Raw genomic sequence first — 21,131 nt, 5'->3', positions numbered from 1 at the left:
TTAAGGTTTTCATAGGTCACTAAGTGTGTCTATGTTTTCGTTTTCTTTGAGAACCTCTGAAGTATTTACATAGATGAACGGAGGTTATGACAAAGTAGGAAAATTGATCAGATTGTCATTTTATTTTAAAATAAAAATTAGCTTTAAATCATTTAGAGAGAGGCAAAAAGATATTTCCTCTTACAGAAGGTGTTAACTTCTAACGTCACCCAGGATTCACATAAAATTATTGGTTGTTTGCAGATACCACCACTTTTCTTGTTCATATTTCAGCTCAAAATTTAACTTTTGAAGGAGTTCAACTCTGCAGTGCAGAGTTAAATGGTATTATTTTGATTTCAGATGATGGGGCGTTTCTTCAGTGGTCTGGCACAGTCAGGGGCCTGGTGCTGCTTTGATGAATTTAATCGAATTGACATAGAAGTGTTGTCAGTCATTGCACAGCAACTCATTACCATCAGAAATGCCAAAGCTGCAAAGGTAAGGCCCTGGGCAGTTGTCTGAGAACTCCCTGACTCTGGCTCTCATTATCTCCCAAAAGCAATTCCTTCCTGATCCCCCTGTCTGTGCTTTGTCTAACTTCTCCAATGCCATCTTTGGTCCTATCCCTCTGCTCAAAATTCTCTAGATGCAAACTATTGCATTTGGAGTGGATAAGCAATAAGATCCTACTGTGTAGCCCAGGGAACTGTATCCAGTCACCTGTGATGGAACATGATGGAGGATAATGTGAGAAAAAGAATATATATATGTATGTATGTATGTATGACTGGGTCACTTTGCAGTACAGTAGAAATTGACACTGTAAATCAACTATAATGGAAAAAAATCATAAAATTAAAAAAATTTTTTAATTAAAATTCTCTGCTCCTCTCCACCCATGGAACAAAACCTAAATTAATTAGCCTAGTATGCAAGATTTGTGATGCTCAGGCCCCAGCCTACTTACACTTTCCTCCTAGAACTCTATCCTTTAGCAAAGTGAATAGCTGGTCAGTCCCTGAACATACAATCTGTTTCTGGTTCCTGCTCCCTTGGATTGGAATGGCTGCCTTGATCATCTGCATGAAATGCACTCTTCATTCTCTAGGTGCCAGGTGGGCTCCCTGCTCCTCCTATGAGATTTGCTCCCTCCAGGCTTTGCACACACCTCCACTATCTAGTGCTCTGCATGGTCACAGTGCCAGACCTGACTCCACACAGCAAACCCAGGAGCTTCTCAAGGGCTCCCCTTCAACTTTCCATATCCGTGCCTAGCCCACTGCCCACTTGCAACAGGTACTTAACAAGCATTTGCTGTTGAATAAAAGTGAAAGGTAATTCCAATGACACTACCAGTGGGACCTTAACCACCTAAGGACTAAGATCAGATTCGACTTCTTGGGGACACCAAAAAGGGGTGGTGGTGAAGGTTTAGTGGCTGTTAAACCTCAGCTGAATTGAGGAGTCTCAGCAAAAGATGTTGAGGCCTAGATTACAGAAGGAAGAGGTAGTTGGGCCAAGGCAGGGGTAGGAAAGCAGGGAGCAGGAAATATTTTAGCCCAAAAGAGACTGAGTGGGTAGGACAGAATCAGAAAGGAAAGCATTCCAACAGCAGGATTCAGTAGTATTTGCTTGAAAGCACATGACACAAGTTTTGTACTTAAGTCATCACTATGAGGAAGAATTTACAAATGTTTGGAGAAGTGTTAACTTATATTTTCTCTTTCCTTTCAACAGCTTTCTAGATTCATGTTTGAGGGGCGGGAAATAAAGTTGGTTATGACCTGTGCAGCCTTCATCACAATGAATCCTGGATATGCAGGCAGAACCGAATTGCCAGATAATTTGAAAGCCCTGTTTAGACCCTTTGCAATGATGGTTCCAAATTATGCGCTGATTGCAGAGGTGAGCTTCACATAATAAAGCAGCAAAACTTCAAGTTTGTTTCTTTTATTTGCTTTTTGATTATATTATGATGGGAAGCTTCCTTTGTGAATGCACCCTGGCCAAGGTTATGTAGTATTGTTTCCTCAAGTGTAAATACGATCATTATCAATAATAGAATGTTTTTTTTGTGTGTGTGTGTATATGTGTGCCTACCCATGTGTGTATGTGTTATAACCGCTATGCCCCTAATGTGCAGAATGGTATCTGGAATCCAGTAACCCCCTAACACTGGAATGAATCAATGAGTTTAATTAATTAGTTCACTTGGGTTTATCAGTTCATATCTAGGAATTAAAATGTCTAGCTTCGTTCTAAAAATACTGTATTAGGGAGTTCTCATAGTGGCTCAGTGGGTTACAAACTTGACTAGTATCCATGAGGATGTGGGTTCAATCCCTGGCCTTTCTCAGGGGGTTAAGGATCTGGTCTTGTCACAAGCTGTGGCAGAGGTTGCAAATGCGTCTCAGATCTGGTGTTGCTAGGGCTGTGACATAGGCTGGCAGCTGCAACTCCAGTTTGAAGCCCAGGAGCTTCCATATGCTGCAGGTATGGCCCAGAAAAGCAAAAATAAAAAGATAAAGTAAAATAAAATATTTTATTTTGTATTAATGTCACCTTTCTTGGTGCATTATTTTTCATTAGAGTCAAGGAATGTTGAGTTAGAAACAACACTAATCCCTATGATGGAGGGCATGAAATGGTTTCTAGTCCATATCAGCTAAGTCAAAAATTAGTAATCATGAATAAATTAATTATTTATGATTGTCTTTGTTCCTCTGTATCTCTCTAGGAATCTTTCAATTTAAACTACTTTTTGTTTCTTCATATTAGCTAAGAACCAGTGTATTTAAATTTTACATGTATTTTTCTTGACACTTTTTACTGAGGTGTAATTTATATAGTAAATTTCCCAGATTGTAAGCATACAACTGAGTGAATTCTTACATGTGTATTCACCTGCGTGATCATCATGACCAAGATACAGGATGTTTTCAGGACTCTAGAAAGCCCCTGTGCCCAGCACAGCCCTTTGGCAAGGGGCACCACCCATTTGAGAACAGAACCCTCAGAAAGCACGTGTTACTCCTGCAGCTAATAAATTCCTTATGTGATAACAGCTAATTTAAAATATTCCTCCAAATGAAGAAGGAATGACCTAAGACTAGAATAGACCATGTCAAATCCTATCATTAGAAAAATTACAGCTTTTATTAGTATAATGTCTCTAGCATCTCATGAGCCCCCCAGCGCCCTCTGTGGGTGGGGTGGGTGGTGGGTAGTAAAGGCAGGTGATGTCTTCACTCCAGAACCTCTGTGGACAGGGCCAGTCACTGACTTGCTTATTGTCCAGAGCTGGTAGGAAGAAAATCAGGTTTAGAACTTAGTCTAACATCGTGTTCCCATCTCATGTTTGTCCTGGTATTTTACTCAATAATTGATTGAGGAGCGTTTTTCCAATAAATTTTATCATATTTATAATTGTGCAACTGTCATCACAGTGTGATTTTAGAACATTTCCATCCCAAACCCCCAGTCCACCCCTCTCTCCCCCCAACCTGCCCCCTTTGGTGACCATAAGTTTTTCAAAGTCTGTAAGTCAGTTTCTATTCTGCAAATAAGTTCATTTGTATCCTTAACTAAAGAAATTTAAAAATCCAATACTATTCCTATTGTCGTTCCCAATTGAATGACTTGGGTCTGTCATCAGGAAGTATTTTTAATCACCTGCAGTGCACAGAGCACTGGGCTAATAGGTGATGACAGAGCAATGAACAAAATAGGCACCAGTAAGGAATCCACGTGTCATCTTAAATCTTGATTCTGAGGACAACTGCAGCGATTTGAATAGATTATAGATTGAGAGAAGGGTCCACACCCACCTTCACTGTCCTCATTGGCTTATCCAAACCAAAGATGCAGAAACTCGTCAGAGACAAGGTACCTCCTAGGGCAGGGGAGAGAGTGTAAAACTTTGCGTAGCTCCCCTGGAATCCCAGAGAGCCTAAAGGGAGCACATCACTGTCACTGTCCCATCAGGGAAGCTCCAGTTTTGCTTCTGAACTTACACTTTACAGCACCATCCAGCCTCCACTATGTGAACATTTTCACAGTGGGCTTTGCTGTCCCTTGGACCAAATGTCACCACAACTACATCTTATCTATGTAAATCAAGCAGACGCAGTGCTCAGAGTGTCCCTGTATAGCCTACCTTTCACCTCGTGGCACAAAACCCTCTTCCCTCTAATCTTTACATTTCTTTGTTAAAGGGTATGACAACTTGGAGAGGTATAAGATCTAAAGTGGATTTTTTTTTTTTTTTTTGGTCTTTTTGTCTTTTGAGGGCCATGCTCGCGGCATATAGAGGTTCCCAGGCTGTGGGTCAAATCAGAGCTGTAGCTGCCAGCCTACACCAGAGCCACAGCAACGTGGGATCTGAGCCGCATCTGTGACCTACACCACAGCTCACGGCAACACCGGATCCTTAACCCACTGAGCGAGGCCAGGGCTCGAACCCGCAACCTCATGGTTCCTAGTTGGATTCGTTTCCCCTGTGCCATGGCGGGAACTCCCCTAAAGTGGATTTTGAATACATTGGTGTTATGGTGATAGATTGTTACAAGTGTGATATAATAAGCATTGCTTTATATATTTCCATTCTAGGTAATTCTGTATTCTGAAGGATTTGAATCCAGTAAAATATTAGCAAGAAAAATGACTCAGATGTATAAGCTTTGCAGTGAGCAGCTCTCGCAGCAGGATCACTATGACTTTGGCATGAGGGCCGTAAAGTCTGTGCTGGTCATGGCTGGGTAAGAAACCCAAGTGGGCAGGAGTCAACTTCCAAACCAGGTCACCAAACGCATGTTATGAGTGATTCACAGATGGCTCTTGACACAGTAGGCGATTAATAAACATTAGCTGGCACCATTGCCATCAATCTTACCTTACACCTCCCCACCTGCCACAGTGAAATGGGGCATCTCTCATCACCCCACGATGGTTTGCCCCACTGTGAGAACCAACATGGCTTCCCCCAGACCAAACCTGAGTCCCCACAAGGCTTTGGATAATGTGCTTCCTCTGAATTCATCACATATGTGGGGTTTTACTGTACAAAAGACTTTACCACCATCAGCTAGGATGACTAGACTTATAAGGCAGACAGTTTATTATGTATATACACTAATTAAGTTATACGTGTGGCCTGACCAAGACCAAAACATTCAGAGAAACTTCAATTTCATTCTTCAGTTCAAGCTTATGTCCCAGACCCCACCTCTGTCTTCATAGTATGGTCTGAGGTTGAGATTTCTTTTCTAGTAAAGCAAGAGTCTTTCCTCTTTTCAGGCCCAGCCTCTCTCCTTAGGACCTCTGGACACCTCTACTTCCAGAATCCCCAGCTTGTCCAGGCTTCTGTCTAGTCCTTCCTCTTGGGGCTTGAGTCACTGGCTCAGGCTCTATACCCACAAAGCCTCTTCTGCCTGACTCCTCTAGTCCTGGTTCTGCACAGATCTCCCCACCGTTCCACCCACTGTTCCTTCTTTCAACTGCCCAGAAGCAGTGTTCTCCTCTTTACAAAACTGCCATTGCAGGAAGAGGGGTGCTAAGGAGTGCAAACACACTTATAGTCGGAGAACACAGCCACAGCCCAGGGGTGAGACAGACAAAAGAGCAGTCATGTAATGTGTGAGGGCAATGATGGGGCTATGCCCAGGGGTTGAAAGGTGGGGATGAGGGATTTTCTAGAGAAAGGAATGACTGGAGTTCCTGTCGTGGCGCAGTGGTTAACGAATCCGACTAGGAACCATGAGGTTGCGGGTTCGGTCCCTGCCCTTGCTCAGTGGGTTAACGATCCGGCGTTGCCGTGAGCTGTGGTGTAGGTCGCAGACGCGGCTCGGATCCCGCGTTGCTGTGGCTCTGGTGTAGGCCGGTGGCTACAGCTCCGATTGGACCCCTAGCCTGGGAACCTCCATATGCCGCAGGAGCGGCCCAAGAAATAGCAACAATGACAACAACAACAACAACAAAAAAGAGAGACAAAAGACAAAAAAAAAAAAAAAAAAAGAAAAGAAAGGAATGACTGACCTGGATTTTGATAGAGAAATATGAGCCAGCAAAAGAGCAAAGCAGAGCATTCTGGACTGAGAGAAAAGAAAGTCACAGAGATGTGAATCACCATGGTGTTTTCAACTGTGAATTCACACTGGATAAAGCCTGGATTGATGGGGGGGAGTGTGAGAAAATGTCACTTGTCATTGTCCTCTAGGCGTCGTTCTCCTTGAGGCTGTGTAGCCTGTGCCTGACTTGTCCATGTCCTCTCTTGGAGATGGATGCTGGGCATGTGAGGGAAATTGGTCCCCTCCTTCCTGCAGGAATCTGCAATGGGGTGCCCTCCACAGCTTTTTGCAAGCAGAATCCCAGACCCACAGGTTTGGAGAATCACATGCGATATTATGTTCTCTCACTGTCATCTGAATTATTCCTTTAAATTCAGGTCTTTAAAAAGAGAGAACCCAAACCTCAGTGAAGATGTGGTGTTGATAAGAGCTTTACGAGACTCTAACTTGCCAAAATTCCTGACAGATGATGCTATTCTATTCAGGTAAATTTCTCTATGTTACAGATAAAGCATGGCTACTCTGTGGAGGTAAAGGATAGCTTATCTTCACATATGTCTGTCTCTAACAAGGTACCATCTTTTCTAGAGATGCTTACTGCAATTTATTTTTTTATCTTTTTTTATTATTACTCAAATGAATTTATCACATATGTAGTTGTATAATGATCATAACAATCCAATTTTATAGGATTTCCATCCCATAACCCAAGCACATCCCCCCACCCCCCAAACTATCTCCTCCAGAGACCATAAGTTTTTCAATGTCTGTGAGTCAGCATATGCTCTGCAAAGAAGTGCAGTCTGTCCTTTTTTCAGATTCCACATGTCAATGAAAGCATTTGATGTTGGTGTCTCACTGTATGGCTGACTTCACTTAGCATGATAATTTCTAGGTCCATCCATGTTGCTAAGAATGCTGGTATTTCATTCCTTTTAATGGCTGAGTAATATTCCATCATGTATATGTACCACATCTTCTGGATCCACTCCTCTGCCTATGGACATTTAGGTTGTTTCCATGTCTTGGCTATTGTAGATAGTGCTGCAATGAACATCGGAGTACATGTGTCTTTGCAAGTCGTAGTTTTCTCTGGGTAGATGCCCAGGAGTGGGATTGCTGTATCAAATGGTCGTTCTATGTTTAGTTTTCTGAGGACTCTCCATCCTGTTTTCCACAGTGGTTGCACCAATTTACAGTCCCACCAACAGTGTACTAGGGATCCTTTTTCTCCACACCCTCTCCAGCAATTATTGTTTGTAGACTTTTGGATGATGGCCATTCTGGCTGGTATAAGGTGGTACCTCAGAATGGTTTTGATTTGCTTTTCTCTAATAATGAGTGATGTTGCACATCTTTTCATGTGTTTTTTGGCCATCTATATGTCTTCTTTGGAGAACTGTCTGTTTAGATCTTCTGCCCAGTTTTTGATGGGGTTTTTTGGTTTTTTGGTATGGAGCTGCAGAAGGTGTTTATAAATTTTAGAGATTGGAGTTCCTGTCATGGCACAGTGGTTGACGAGTCGGACTAGGAACCGTGAGGTTGCGGGTTCGATCCCTGGCCTTGCTCAACCTTGTGGGTTGGGGATCTGGTGTTGCCATGAGCTCTGGTGTAGGCCGCAGATGCAGCTCGGATCCCGTGTTGCTGTGGCTCTGGTGTAGGCTGGCGGCTACAGCTCCGATTGGACCCCTAGCCTGGGAACCTCAATATGCCGCAGGAGCGGCCCAAGAAACGGCAAAGAGACAAAAAGACAAAAAAAAAAAAAAAAAATGGAGATTAATCCCTTGTCAGTTGAATCATTTGCAAAGATTTTCTCCCATTCTGTGGGTTGTCTTTTTGTTTTGTTTAGGGTGTCCTTTGCTGTGCAGAAACTTTTAACTTTGATGAGGTCCCATTTATTTATTTTTGTTTTTACTGTCATTACTCTAAGAGGTGGATCTGAGAAGACGTTGCTGTCGTTTATGTCGGCGAATGTTTGGCCTATGTTTTCCTCTAAGAGTTTTAGAGTGTCTGGTCTTATATCTAGGTCTTTAATCCACTTGGAGTTGATTTTTGTGTATGGTGTTAGGGAGTGTTCTAATTTCATTCTTTTCCATGTGGCTGTCCAGTTTTCCCAGCACCACTTATTGAACAAACTGTCCTTTCTCCATTGTATATTCTTGCCTCCTTTGTCATAGATTAGTTGGCTGTAGGTGCATGGCTTACTGCAATGTAAAAAATACTAGTTTTAAATAAAGATACAAAAGTTTTAGCATCAATACAGTCATTTATTTTTTTTTCAAAATATTGATCACCAAGCTGCATGCTATGCAAATTAGCATTTGATTACAAATTCCTGACCTAAGAGATTATGATTTATAGGAATTGGTTAGAAATTCCTGACCCATAAGAAGCAGGTTTGGCCTTAACAAAAATGTGATTGCTTTTATCTATTTCTACTGTTTTTATTTAATTGTATGTTTATCCAAGTCATATATGTATGTAGTTTTACAAGTTAAAATGCTGTTCCAAATTACTCTCATGAAAAACAAGTTACCTGCCCTTTACCAAGTCCATGTCCCAAAGGCAGTCATTTTCCAATTCATGTACTCCTTCTTTCATTTTGCTATTTCCCTCCATTTTTAGTGCCACATTTATGCCATCTCATGATTTTTCAGTTTGCGATGTTATCTCAAGTTACGAACAGAGAGCTGAGGACACGCACATGCACTCCCCCGCCCCCACCCATCATCTCTGTCTAGTCTTCGAGGCATAACTGGAGCTAAATATCCAGGTTTCCAAAGTTTATTATAGCGATATAAACATTACCCAATCTGAGCTCTCTTTCCCTTGTTATGATATTATCTAGCTTTTACTCTTCCCTGCATTTATTATCTTAGTTTTTGTTTTTTATTCCTTTACCTACTTTTCTGTAAATCTATCACTAGTTCATTTTCAAATTCTGTAAATCTAAAAAATGCAAATCAACAACCTTCAATCATATGGAACGTTCTCCTGAACTGTCTCTTTGGAGGTTTCTGTCCTTCTCTCTCATCTCCGCTGGTTGCCCATCACCCCCAGTGCTCATCTGTCGTCCTGGGATGTCCATTTATGACCGTGCTGGGGGTTCCCTTTGCCTTTGCTATCAGATCCTCTGTTTCCCAGAACTTGTGTCTATTCACTTTTGGTAGAACAAATGTATGAAAATTCCTGTACATTTATGTTTGCACATTTATCTATAAGTGAGCATCTAGGAAGTATTCCTAGATCATAGGTAATAGACATTTGACACTTAGATCCTAGGAATATGTCCTCCAAACACGTTTGATGTATATGTGTATGTTTTATATACACACACATATATATATATATAAACAGTTTTATGAAAATTCCCATTTCTTTTGTGTGTGTGTGCTTTTTAGGGCCACAATGCAGTTTATGGAGGTTCCCAATCTAGGGGTCAAATTGGAGCTGTAGCTTCCAGCCTACACCACAGCCACAGCAACTTGGGATCCAAGCTGTATCTGCAACCTACACCACAGCTCACGGCAATGCTAGATCCTTAACCCACTGAGCAAGGCCAGGGATCGAACCTGTGTCCTCATGGATGCTACTCAGATTTGTTAACTGCTGAGCCACAACGGGAACTCCTGAAAATTCCCATTTATATGTTTTAAAGAGAGAGAGAGAGACCAAACATAGTAGCCCATTTTAATATGCATTAAATTATCAGTATCACTGAGCATCATTTCTTTCGTTCATTAGCCAAAAGTCAGTTATTCAGTTGTTGTCTTTTACATATCAATTTGTGAGAACCCAAACTTTATCTAGTATAAAAATTGGAAATATTTCTCTAACTGTATCATTTACTCTTTATAGAACAAAAGCCTTTTGCTATAGAAGTTTGATTTGTGCTTCTTTTTTTTTTTTTTTATTATTATTTTCCCACTGTACAGCAAGGGGGTCAGGTCATCCTTAGATGTATACATTGCAGTTACAGTTTTTTCCCCCACCCTTTCTTCTGTTGCGACATGAGTATCTAGACATAGTTCTCAATGCTATTCAGCAGGATCTCCTTATAAATCTATTCTAGGTTGTGTCTGATAAGCCCAAGCTCCCGATCCCTCCCACTCCCTCCCCCTCCCATCAGGCAACCACAAGTCTCTTCTCCAAGTCCATGATTTTCTTTTCTGAGGAGATGTTCATTTGTGCTGGATATTAGATTCCAGTTATAAGTGATATCATATGGTATTTGTCTTTGTCTTTCTGGCTCATTTCACTCAGTATGAGATTCTCTAGTTCCATCCATGTTGCTGCAAATGGCATTATGTCATCCTTTTTTATGGCTGAGTAGTATTCCATTGTGTATATATACCACATCTTCCGAATCCAATCATCTGTCGATGGACATTTGGATTGTTTCCATGTGATTTGTGCTTCTTTTTATTTCTTCGTTTTATCAACATTTTCTCACAGTTATAAATTTTTTGTCTTTCTTAGACAATTTCTTACCAGTGTTGCAAAATTCATTTTATATTTTCATCTAGTACCTTTTTTCATTGCTCTTTTTAAATTGTAGTTGATTTACAATATTATATTAGTTTCAGATGTACAGCATGATGAGTCAATATTTATAGTTTATACTTCAATTAAAAGTTATTATAAAATACTGGCTATATTCCCTGTGATATATATTATATCCTTGTAGCTTATTTATTATATGCGTAGTAGTTTGTTCCTCTTACTCTTTACTCCTATCTTGTCTCTACCCCCTTCCTTCTCCCATTATTTTGTTTTCTGTGTCTGTGTCTGCTTCTTTTCTGTTATATTCACTAGTGTGGTTTTTTTAAGATTCCACATATAAGTGATAACATAGAGTATTTGTCTTTCCCTGTCTGACTTATTTCACTTAGCGACATACCACCTGAGGTCCAACATATTGTTGCAAATGATAAATTTAATTCCGTTTTATGGCTGAGTAATATTCATAATACATTTATATAAGTATATATATGTCACATCTTCTTGATCCATTCATCTACTGAAGGACACTTAGGTTGCTTCCATATTTTGGCTATTTTAAATAATGCTGCTATGAATATTGGGGCACATGTATTGCTTTTCAAATTTTCAAACAATTTCAAATTATTTTCTTTTTTCTTTTTCTTTTTTTCTTTATTTTTTTTTATTTTTTATTTTTTTTTTACAGCTGCACCTGCAGCATATGGAAGTTCCTGGGCTAGGGTTTGAACTGGAGCTGCACCTGCAGGCCTAGGCCACAGCCACAGCAACACCAGATCTGAGCTTCATGATGTGTTCGTGAAGGGAAGTGAGCTCAGCATCCTCCTATTCTGCCATCTTGATCTTCCTCATCTTGTACTTTTCTTGTCATTTTATGTTAAGTTCTTTACTACATCTCGAATATATTTGTGTATATAGTATAAGGTAGGAATTCAGCTTCTTTTTTTACCCATAGAACCATCCCATATTAACTGCTTCCCACAGAAACAGTCCATTCTTCCTTTGCTCCCTTTTCTATATTGTATTAGTTTTCTATTTCTATCTTATTTTTTCAGAATGTTCATATACCATTATATGCACACATAAATGTTTTGGGGGAAAATTGAGATATAAATATAATTTTTAAAATAAACTGATAAATTCGTCACTTTCTATATGTCTGTTACCATGCCATGTACTGTGAATAATACAAAAATGTAACAAATACTCCCTGCCTCAAAATGCTCCCAATATACTTTTAAGAACATCAGTCTACTATACAGGAAACAAACAAAATCATACACAATATCAGAGAAATGACAGATTCTAGTATAACACATAGGACAATATAGGACTGCTTATTCAGAAGAAAAATTAACGAGAAAAATAGGACCCATGATAATGTTTAATCAATTAATGATAACAAACCCGGGGAACTATCAGTGACTAATGGTTTCTAATTGATTTTTTTCCCCCCAGTGGAATCATATCTGACCTTTTTCCTGGAGTCCAAATTCCAGAACACGATTATGGTATATTGCAGTCAACAATTATAGATGTCATGAATGGACAAAATCTTCAGCCTGAGACATGTATGGTTAAAAAAGTGATACAGTTCTATGAAACTATGCTAGTAAGGCATGGTGTTATGTTAGTTGGGCCAACAGGAGGTGGCAAGACCACAGTTTACCGAATACTGGCCGAAACTCTAGGGAATTTGCGAAAACTTGGTGTAGACAATCCCTTTTACCAACCAGTTAAAACATATGTTCTTAACCCTAAATCAATTACAATGGGTGAATTATATGGTGAAGTTAATAACCTAACCTTGGAGTGGAAAGACGGTTTGATGGCACTAAGTGTTCGAGCGGCTGTGAATGATACTTCAGAAGACCATAAATGGATCATCAGTGATGGGCCAGTGGATGCTCTTTGGATTGAGAATATGAATACAGTCTTGGATGATAACAAGATGCTTTGCCTGGCTAACAGTGAGAGGATTAAACTCACACCTCAGATCCACATGCTTTTTGAGGTAAATATATATTCCTCACTGTGGAGTGAAGTTGTTTAGTAAATTGGCATACTATCACTAATTTTTTCTCTTACTGGTGTATCATTGACTATTGGTAAGTCCTACCATGGTGTATTGTTTACATCCTAAATATTTATCCAATTGTCCTTTTATAATAGATTGTCCATTCTGACAACCATGGTATCTCAAATATTCCTGTTTCTCTGTAGACAGGAAATACAATAAATTCTGACTTCCCTAGCACTTATTTCTTTTCCTTTGGATGTAGTGTGTGTGTATATATAATATATATATATATATATATATATTACTTCAGACAATTTGAAATGCTTACCAAGTTAAAAAAAATTGTTATATTTAAGGTGAATAAATCATCCCTATATGGTATGAATATTTGGTGAAGGGATTGGAAAGGAATGTGGACCAAATACTATAAAATATTATGGAGGATACACCCCCTGCTGTGTTCATTCATCAAACATTAATTGAATGCCTACTCTGTCCTAGGTATTAGGCTAGGTATTGAATATAAGAATGAAAAAGATGGAGTTCCCGTTGTGGCACAGTGGAAACAAATCTGACTAGGAACCATGAGGTTGCAGGTTCCATCCCTGGCCTCACTCAGTAGGTTAAGAATCCATCGTTGCTGTGAGCTGTGGTGTAGGTCGCAGACACAGCTCCAATCTGGCATTGCTATGGCTGTGGTGTAGGCTGGCAGCTGTAGCTCCTATTTGACTCCTAGCCTGGGAACCTCCATATGCCGCAGGGGCTCTAAGAAAACAAAAGACGCCCCCCCCCCAAAAAATGCCTTCCCATAAGGATTTGACAATATCCTTCTATACTGAGGTATTATATATATATATGTATATATACACACACACACATATACATTTTTCTCCATTTCTAATTATTAGAGCTCCCCCCTTCTCTTCCAGACAAAGCATTACAGTATTAACTTAAACTTCAAATGTGTAGTTCATTAATATTGAAATTAGAGGGATAAGAAATGTCATATTAACTGTTTCCTCTTCAACTTTTTTCAATTTTAGGTGCAAGATCTAAAGGTTGCCTCGCCTGCAACAGTCAGTAGGTGTGGGATGGTATTTGTGGATCCTGAAGAACTCAAATGGATGCCTTATGTTAAAACCTGGATGAAGAGTGTTTCTAAAAAAGTAAGTGCAACTGGACACTCCCCACTGTCTCCATCTGTGGGTTCACCCTCCCCTCAAGTGCCCAAATAGCAGTTGGTTTAGGCCTCACAGTACTTGATTGATGAAATCCCAGCATTGGACCTAGCCCTCTCCCTAAGAATTCTTGGAATCCTCCAGGAATGTTATTTACTCCCCAGAGCTGTCCTCATTGTGTGCTGCCTCACCCTGCCAGCCTGCCTGAGTCACGTGGTTCCTGTCCACCCTGCCTGGCTTCTCCCCAGACTGGTTTCCTCTCAAATACAAACACAAACATTCCCTTGAGTTTCCCCAAACACAAGGCAGAACAAGCTGGGGCATTAAAAAAAAGACTTTGCAGAAGGCTTGAGATAATGAAAGGGAAGCACAATGAAGAAAAAAAACATTCAAATCCGGACATTGTCATTGTTTTTAGATTTTGTGAACTGCTAACACTTCTGAAAGACAGAAATAAGCGAAAATCAGTTTACCTCCCACCCAATCTTAGGTCCATTATCCAAGACACACTCTAACCTGAGGCACCATTCCACTCAAAGTGAAGGAAAGCTTTTATATTATTCTTCAAAACAATTCAGTTCCCTCTCTATTCTAAAATAGGGTTTCTCTTAACCTTAAACTTAACAAGCAGTCTTTTTAAGTGTTTCACCCCATCTCATCTCAACCTCCGCTCCAAGAAAGCCATCTTCTTTCTGACCCTCCCCTTCCAAAGATGAATCAGAAAACTGTTGTTTTCCTCGTTCTCAGGCATCACCCTTTTAAGAATATTGTGGTCTCTTCTCAGAGTACCTTATTAAAGAAAGTAATTCTCAGAATTGACTTTATCATGGGCTGCTATAAAATCTTAAACCTTTCTGAATTCACTTCTTAAAAAATAGACTTTATTATTTAGAGCAGTTATAGGTTTATAGAAAAATTTAACAAAGTATAGAGAGTTATACTTTTTCTCCTCCAAAAACAGCTTTGCCTCCAAAAATAGCTTTTTTATTAACATTTTGCATTGGTGTGGTACATTTGTTAAAACTGATGATCCCGTATTGATACATTCTTATTAACTAAAGTCCATGGTTTACATTATTGTTCATTCTTTGAATTTTGACAAATGAATACTATCATGTATCCACTACTATAGTATCATATAAAATAGTTTCACTGCCTTAAAAATCTGCGCTCTGCCTATGCATCCATCCCCAGCCTCTCCCAACCCCTGGCAACCACTGATCGTTCTACTATCTCCATGATTTTGCCTTTTCCATAGTGTCATATAGGTGAAATCATACAGTATGTAGCCTTTTCAGATTGGCTTTTTTCACTTAGAGATGTGTGTTTACGATTCCTCCATGTCTTTCTGTGGCTTCATAGCTCATTTCTCTTTGGCATTAATAATACTCCATTGTATGGATTTACCAAATTTCTTCACCTATTGAAAGACATCTCAAATTGACCAAGATTTGACATTTGCGAATAAAACTTCTATAAACATTCATGTGCAGATTTTTGTGGAGACGTAAGCTTTCAAACTCATTTGGATAAATACCTATGACTGTGATTGCTGGGTCATATGGTAAAATTATGTTAGCTTTATAAGAAACTGCCGATGTGTTTTCCAGAGTGACTGTGCCGTTTTATTTTCCACCAGCGTTCTTGTTGCTCCCTATCTTCGCCAGAGTTTTCTGGTGTGGTGTTTTAGGTTTTAGCCATTCTGATATGTCAGTAGTGGTATCTCATTGTTTTGCAAAATGCAGTTTTCTAATACCTGCTGTTGGGCATCTTTTCATGTATTTATTTGTCATCCATATAGCTTCTTTAATGAGGTGTCTGTTCAAACTTTTGCCTACTTTTTATTGGGTTGTCTATTTATTCATTATTGAGTTTTGAGAGTTCTTTATATATTTTGCATACAATTTTTTTAAAATCAGATGTGTGTTTTGCAAATATTTTCTCCAAGTCTGGCTTCTTTTCATTCTCTTAACATCTTTCACAGCACACACGTTTTTAACTTTAGTGAATTTTAACTTACCAATTTTTCTTTCATGGATTGTGCTTTGGGGCTTATATTTAAAAACTTATTTCCAAACCTAAGGTCACTTAAGTATTCTTCTCTGTTATCATCTGTAAGTTTTATGGTTTTGCATTTTACATTTAGTTTTATGATTCATTTTGATTTAATTTTTGTGAAAGATGTAAGAGCAATGTCTAGATTCCTTTTTTTTTTTTTTAACATGTGGATGTCTGTTTCCAATGCCATTCCAGCACCCTCTCTGTTGGATCGCCTTTGTTCCTTTGTCAAAGATCAGTTGACTATATTTGTGTGAGTCTATTTCTGGGCTCTCCATCTTGTTCCAGTCATCTATTTGCCTATTCTTTTGCCAGTATCACTGTCTGTCTTGATTATTGTTGTGTTAAAGTAAGTCTTGAAGTCGGGTAGCGTCAGTCTCCCAGCTTTGTTCTCCAATACTGAGTTGACTATTCTGGGTCTTTTCCCTCTTTGTCTAAACTTTAGACTCAGTTTGCTGATGTCTACAAAGTTACTTACTGGTGTTTTGATTCAGATTGCACCAAATCTGTAGATAAATCAGGAATCGCTAACATCTTCACAGTGATGGGTCTTTCTGTCCATGCACATGAGCTCTCTCTTCATTTACTTAGATCTTCCTTGATTTCTTGTATAAGAATCTTATAGTTTTCCTCATCTAGATCTTGTACATATTTTGTTAGAAATATACTCAGGTATTTTTTTTGGTGCTAATATAAGTGATGTTGTATTTTTTATTTCAAATTCTAATTGTTCACTGTCGATATATAAGAATCCAATTGACTTTTGTATAGTAACGTTGTATCCTATAACTTTACTATAACTGCTTATTATTTCTAGGAATTTGGGGTCCATTCTTAGGGAATTTCTGTGTATATAATCAAGTCATCTGTAAACAAAGACATTTTTTTTCTTTCTTCCCAAACTGTATACTTTTTATTTCCTTTCATTGTCTTATTGCATTAGCTCAGACTTCCAGTATAATGTTAATAGAAGTGGTGAGAGGAGCAACATTCTTTTTTAAAAATCTTTGGCCACGAGTTCTTTACCTTACGTGGGTATTTAAAGTGTTTCTTTTTACACGTCTTCTTTTTCATTGTTCTTACTTGTGAGAGATATCATCAGTATAGAAGACTGCATGAAATATTTTTGATAGTTTCACAAATGATTATAAAATAAACACCTATGTACCTATTACCAGATCAAGATATAGGACATTCTCAACTACCCAGACTCTCCCCCATGTGATCCTCCCAAGTCATAGAAGGGTTTTTCTTTAATTTAACTTGTTTCATATCTTATAATGCGTATACCCTTTAGTATGAAAGTCACATAATATATTGCAATTTATATGTTTGAACCAACCCTTTTTAAACTGAATTATATATTTTATCTGGTCCTGCTAAAATATTATTTATCTAATTTTCAGCTGAACGAAGAAACCCAAGAATATATATTGAATCTTTTCCAGCGCTATGTTGATGATGGTTTAAATTTTATCAATAAAAAATGCACCCAAGCAATCCCACAAGTGGACATCAGCAAAGTTACTACACTCTGTTGCTTATTAGAGTCTTTGCTGCTCGGGAAAGATGGAGTTAATTTGGCAATGGTAGGAAATTTTCTTACTGGTATACAACTAGGAAAATGTGATTATTGTATAGATGCTTTGCAAATAACTCTAAACTTTGTCATATGATTATTTAATTTTCAAGTTACTATTTAGGGGACTAATAACTGTGAATAGATTCAAAGAATCACAGCTTTGGAAGGAATTTTAGTCTATGGTTTACTCCTCTACTCCATTTAAAGTCCCTGACAGTCTAGAACATATTCCCAATGTGTGTCTATTTAAATACCTTCATGTAGGCAGAAACATAATAGTTGAAAGATAACCTTGAGCTTTTTTTCCCACATGTCCTACATGTTCCTTGTCATTCATTTTTCTCATCAGAGTATTTAAATAGAGACTACCATAAAACATCACTCTGTGAAGCATTGAATGAAATATAAGAAACATGCACTATGCCTTTTTGAAAACGTATGAGTCTTGGTGTTCCCATTGTAGCTCAGCAGGTTAAGAAACTGACATAGTGTCCATGAGGATGTGGTTTGATCCCTGGCCTCTCTCAGTGGGTAAGGATCTGGTATTGCCACAGGTCGTGACTTAGGCCACAGCTATAGCTCTGCTTTGACCCTAGCCTGGGAATTTCCATATGCTGCAGGTGCAGCCATAAAAAGAAACAAAAAATGCATAAGTCTAAACAAAAGAAAACAGTCTTTAGACTTTGCAGTTTAGGATTTTTTTTTTTTTTTTTTTTTTTTTGTCTTTTTGTCTTTTCTAGGGCCACCCCCGTGGCATATGGAGATTCCCAGGCTAGGAGTACAGTTGGAGCTGTAGCCGCTGGCCTATGCCAGAGCCACAGCAACTCGGGATCCGAGCCGCGTCTGTGACCTACACCACAGGTCACAGCAACGCTGGATCCTTAACCCACTGAGCAAGACCAGGGATTGAATCTGCAACCTCATGGTTACTAGTCAGGTTCATTAACCACTGAGCTGTGATGGGAACTATGGTTTAGGATTCTTTGTATGTTAATATATAAAATATTGAAATTCTTTCTCCTTGGTCTTTCAGGAGCAAGCAAAACTGAACACTGTGCTGTGTCAGACTTTCGTGTTCTGTTACTTATGGTCTTTAGGTGGAAATCTAACTGAAAACTACTGGGATTCTTTTGATACATTTATTAGAACACAATTTGATGATAATCCTGATGCCAGGGTAAGAGCCAAATAAATTTAGTTTCAACATAATAACTCTGAATCATTAAAATGAAATTTCAAGACTAAAATTTCAAAAGCCTTAGTTCTACTATAAATATAAATTATTCATTTCTAAAGTTTTTCACTTTTTTAAACCATAGATAAACATTAATTGTATTAAAAAATTTTTAGGAGTTCTCCCCCACCATATGAAGAAAGTAAGGTATAAAAGTATATTTTAAAAAACCATTAAATCGTTAAGTTAGTAAATTATTTTTTCACAGTGTTACGTTAGCAATTCTGAGACTGTTTTCTGTACATTGCAAGACTGAGCAAATGAATCAATATATTGAAGATGATGGCAGCCAGGTTTCTCACTGTTAAGAGAAGGGATTTACCAATATAGAAGGAGAAAGATGAGAATGCACCTTGTGTTATTGCATTGGAATTAGAGGATTTGGTACCCATGGGGTGTGTGTGTGTGTGTGTCTATACATTCATACATATATGTAGATTTCCTGGTTGGCCGCATGCTGAGAGGAACTAAAACAATGATACCTCAATAGCAATGAGCATACTTTGTATGCTGATTTCTAAATACTAGTCTCCATGAAAGAGAACCAAAACAGTTTAGTGAAATAGCTGATTCCAGGACTGGAGCAGGGAATGTGCAAAACAAGGCCAGAATGTCTTATGTTGGATAAAGTAGTCTTAAAGAATGATGGCACATGTCAGAAAAGAACAGGAGCCAGGTTGAAAGGATTCCCACTGGCCAGATCTGGGCAGATATGAGCATCAAAATAAATAATGATAATGTAAGATTACAAGCCTTTGAATGAAATAAAAATCTGAGGTTTCATGCTGATAATAAAAATATGTGTGAATAAATAAATTAGGGAGAAGGGAGAGTTCTTCCTTACAGGAGAATAACAACTAACATGTCTAGGAGAAATGATGGGAGTTTGAAAGTTATTACTTTGCAACCATTGTAGTAATAATTGATTTAGCCAAGAATCATCAGCGGTTGCTAAAACTGATGAGTGAAGCTTTGGTGAGAAACAACATTGACATAGTTTCAAAGCATCTTCTACAATCAGCAATTACTTCTACAATTATTGATTGCAAAGGGGAAAATAGTATCATTACAGTGAAGAAACCGTGTAAACAACACCGTAACTAAGTGATCAATTTATCATTAATATTAGGACAAACCTGTGTCTCCTGATATGGTGCACAGAGAAGGATTGAGCCTTTCTTCTGAGCTATTCCTTTCCAAAATGCATAACCTGAATCTAATTATGAGGATACACCTAGATTATTCAAAGTGATGAGCATTCCATAAAATGAACTGGCCTGTTTTCTTCAACAATATCTGTCATGGAAGAAAGCTGAGAAACTTTCTCAGATAAAGAGACTAAAGAGGAGTTCCTGTCGTGGCTCAGTGGTTAGCGAATCCGACTAGAAACTATGAGGTTGTAGGTTCGATTCCTGGCCTTGCGCAGTGGGTTAAGGATCCCACGTTGCCGTGAGCTGTGTGTAGGTTGCAGAGGAGGCTCGGATCCCATACTGCTATGGCTGTGGCATAGGCCGGCGGCTACAGCTCTGATTGGACCCCTAGCCTGGGAACCTCCATATGCTGTGGGAGCTGCCCTAGAAATGGCAAAAAAAAGAGAGAGAGAGAGACACTAAAGAGATATAACTAAATGCAATGCAATATCCTGGATTAGATCCTAGACAGGGAAAAGTATAGCCATAAATGATATTATTACTTGGCAGTATTCAAATATGGCCTATAAGTTGGATAATAATATTATGTCAGTATTCAGTTTCCTGAGCCTGGTTATTTTACTGTAGTTATAAAAGAAAATATCCTTGTTCTTTAGGAAATACACACTCAGGTATTTAGGGTTAATGCAAAATAGTATTATAACCAACTCTCATAGAGTTAGGAAAATAATAAAGCAAATGGGACAAAATGTGAACAATCAATCTAGATAAAGAATATGTAGGAAATCTTTGTACTATTCTTTCAGGCTTTTAACTTTTCTGTAAGTTTTAAAGTATATCAAAATTTTTACCAAAAGAAAAAAAACCCTAAGACAAGAATCTAAGCCGTTTGGTATTAGGACCTTCTAGTAGACATGAAACCCTGCTGGATCTTCAAGATTATTGTATCGTCATTGGACAGGATGGACCAGATTGAGAACAACTGAGAATTTGAGACAGGAAGACCCCTCTGGATCAATGGAAGTGGGAATAGGTGATGGCCCAGAGCAAAGAAATTCAATTCCACAAATATTTATTGAAAAGTTGTTATGTGGTAGACATCATTTTGGATACAAAGGCTAAAGCAAGTAATCAAAGTCCCTCTCCTCCTACATCTTACATTATAGTCAGGAGAGTCATCACATCAGGTGGCAGTACGTGCTGTGGAGAGGGATAAGGCAAAATGAGGATGATAAGGAGTGCCAGGGGGTAGTGGGGAACTGTTTTAAATATTGGTCAGGAAAGCTTTTTTAAGAAGATCATGTTTGTACAGTGTCTTGAAGAAAGAGAGCTAGTGATTATTCAGGGGGAATGCATTTAAT

General features: G+C 38.6%; 1 protein-coding gene across 5 annotated transcripts in view; it reads left to right on the top strand.

The window, feature by feature from the left end:
* Positions 1–21,131, top strand: part of DNAH6 (dynein axonemal heavy chain 6) — a 254,417-nt gene that overhangs the window by 104,344 nt on the left and 128,942 nt on the right. For all 5 annotated transcript variants that reach the window (XM_021087305.1, XM_021087306.1, XM_021087308.1 and 2 more), the window contains 8 exons: positions 343–480; positions 1,720–1,887; positions 4,591–4,739; positions 6,425–6,532; positions 12,006–12,561; positions 13,611–13,733; positions 17,210–17,392; positions 18,419–18,562. In XM_021087305.1, the coding sequence (XP_020942964.1) occupies positions 343–480; positions 1,720–1,887; positions 4,591–4,739; positions 6,425–6,532; positions 12,006–12,561; positions 13,611–13,733; positions 17,210–17,392; positions 18,419–18,562 (1,569 nt within the window). The remainder of the gene's footprint in view (positions 1–342; positions 481–1,719; positions 1,888–4,590; positions 4,740–6,424; positions 6,533–12,005; positions 12,562–13,610; positions 13,734–17,209; positions 17,393–18,418; positions 18,563–21,131) is intronic.

The sequence above is a fragment of the Sus scrofa genome, chromosome 3, assembly GCF_000003025.6.
Source record: "Sus scrofa isolate TJ Tabasco breed Duroc chromosome 3, Sscrofa11.1, whole genome shotgun sequence".
Lineage (NCBI taxonomy): Eukaryota > Metazoa > Chordata > Mammalia > Artiodactyla > Suidae > Sus > Sus scrofa.
Note: the sequence above shows the minus strand (reverse complement) of the source record. Positions and strands in the feature narration are given on the sequence as shown.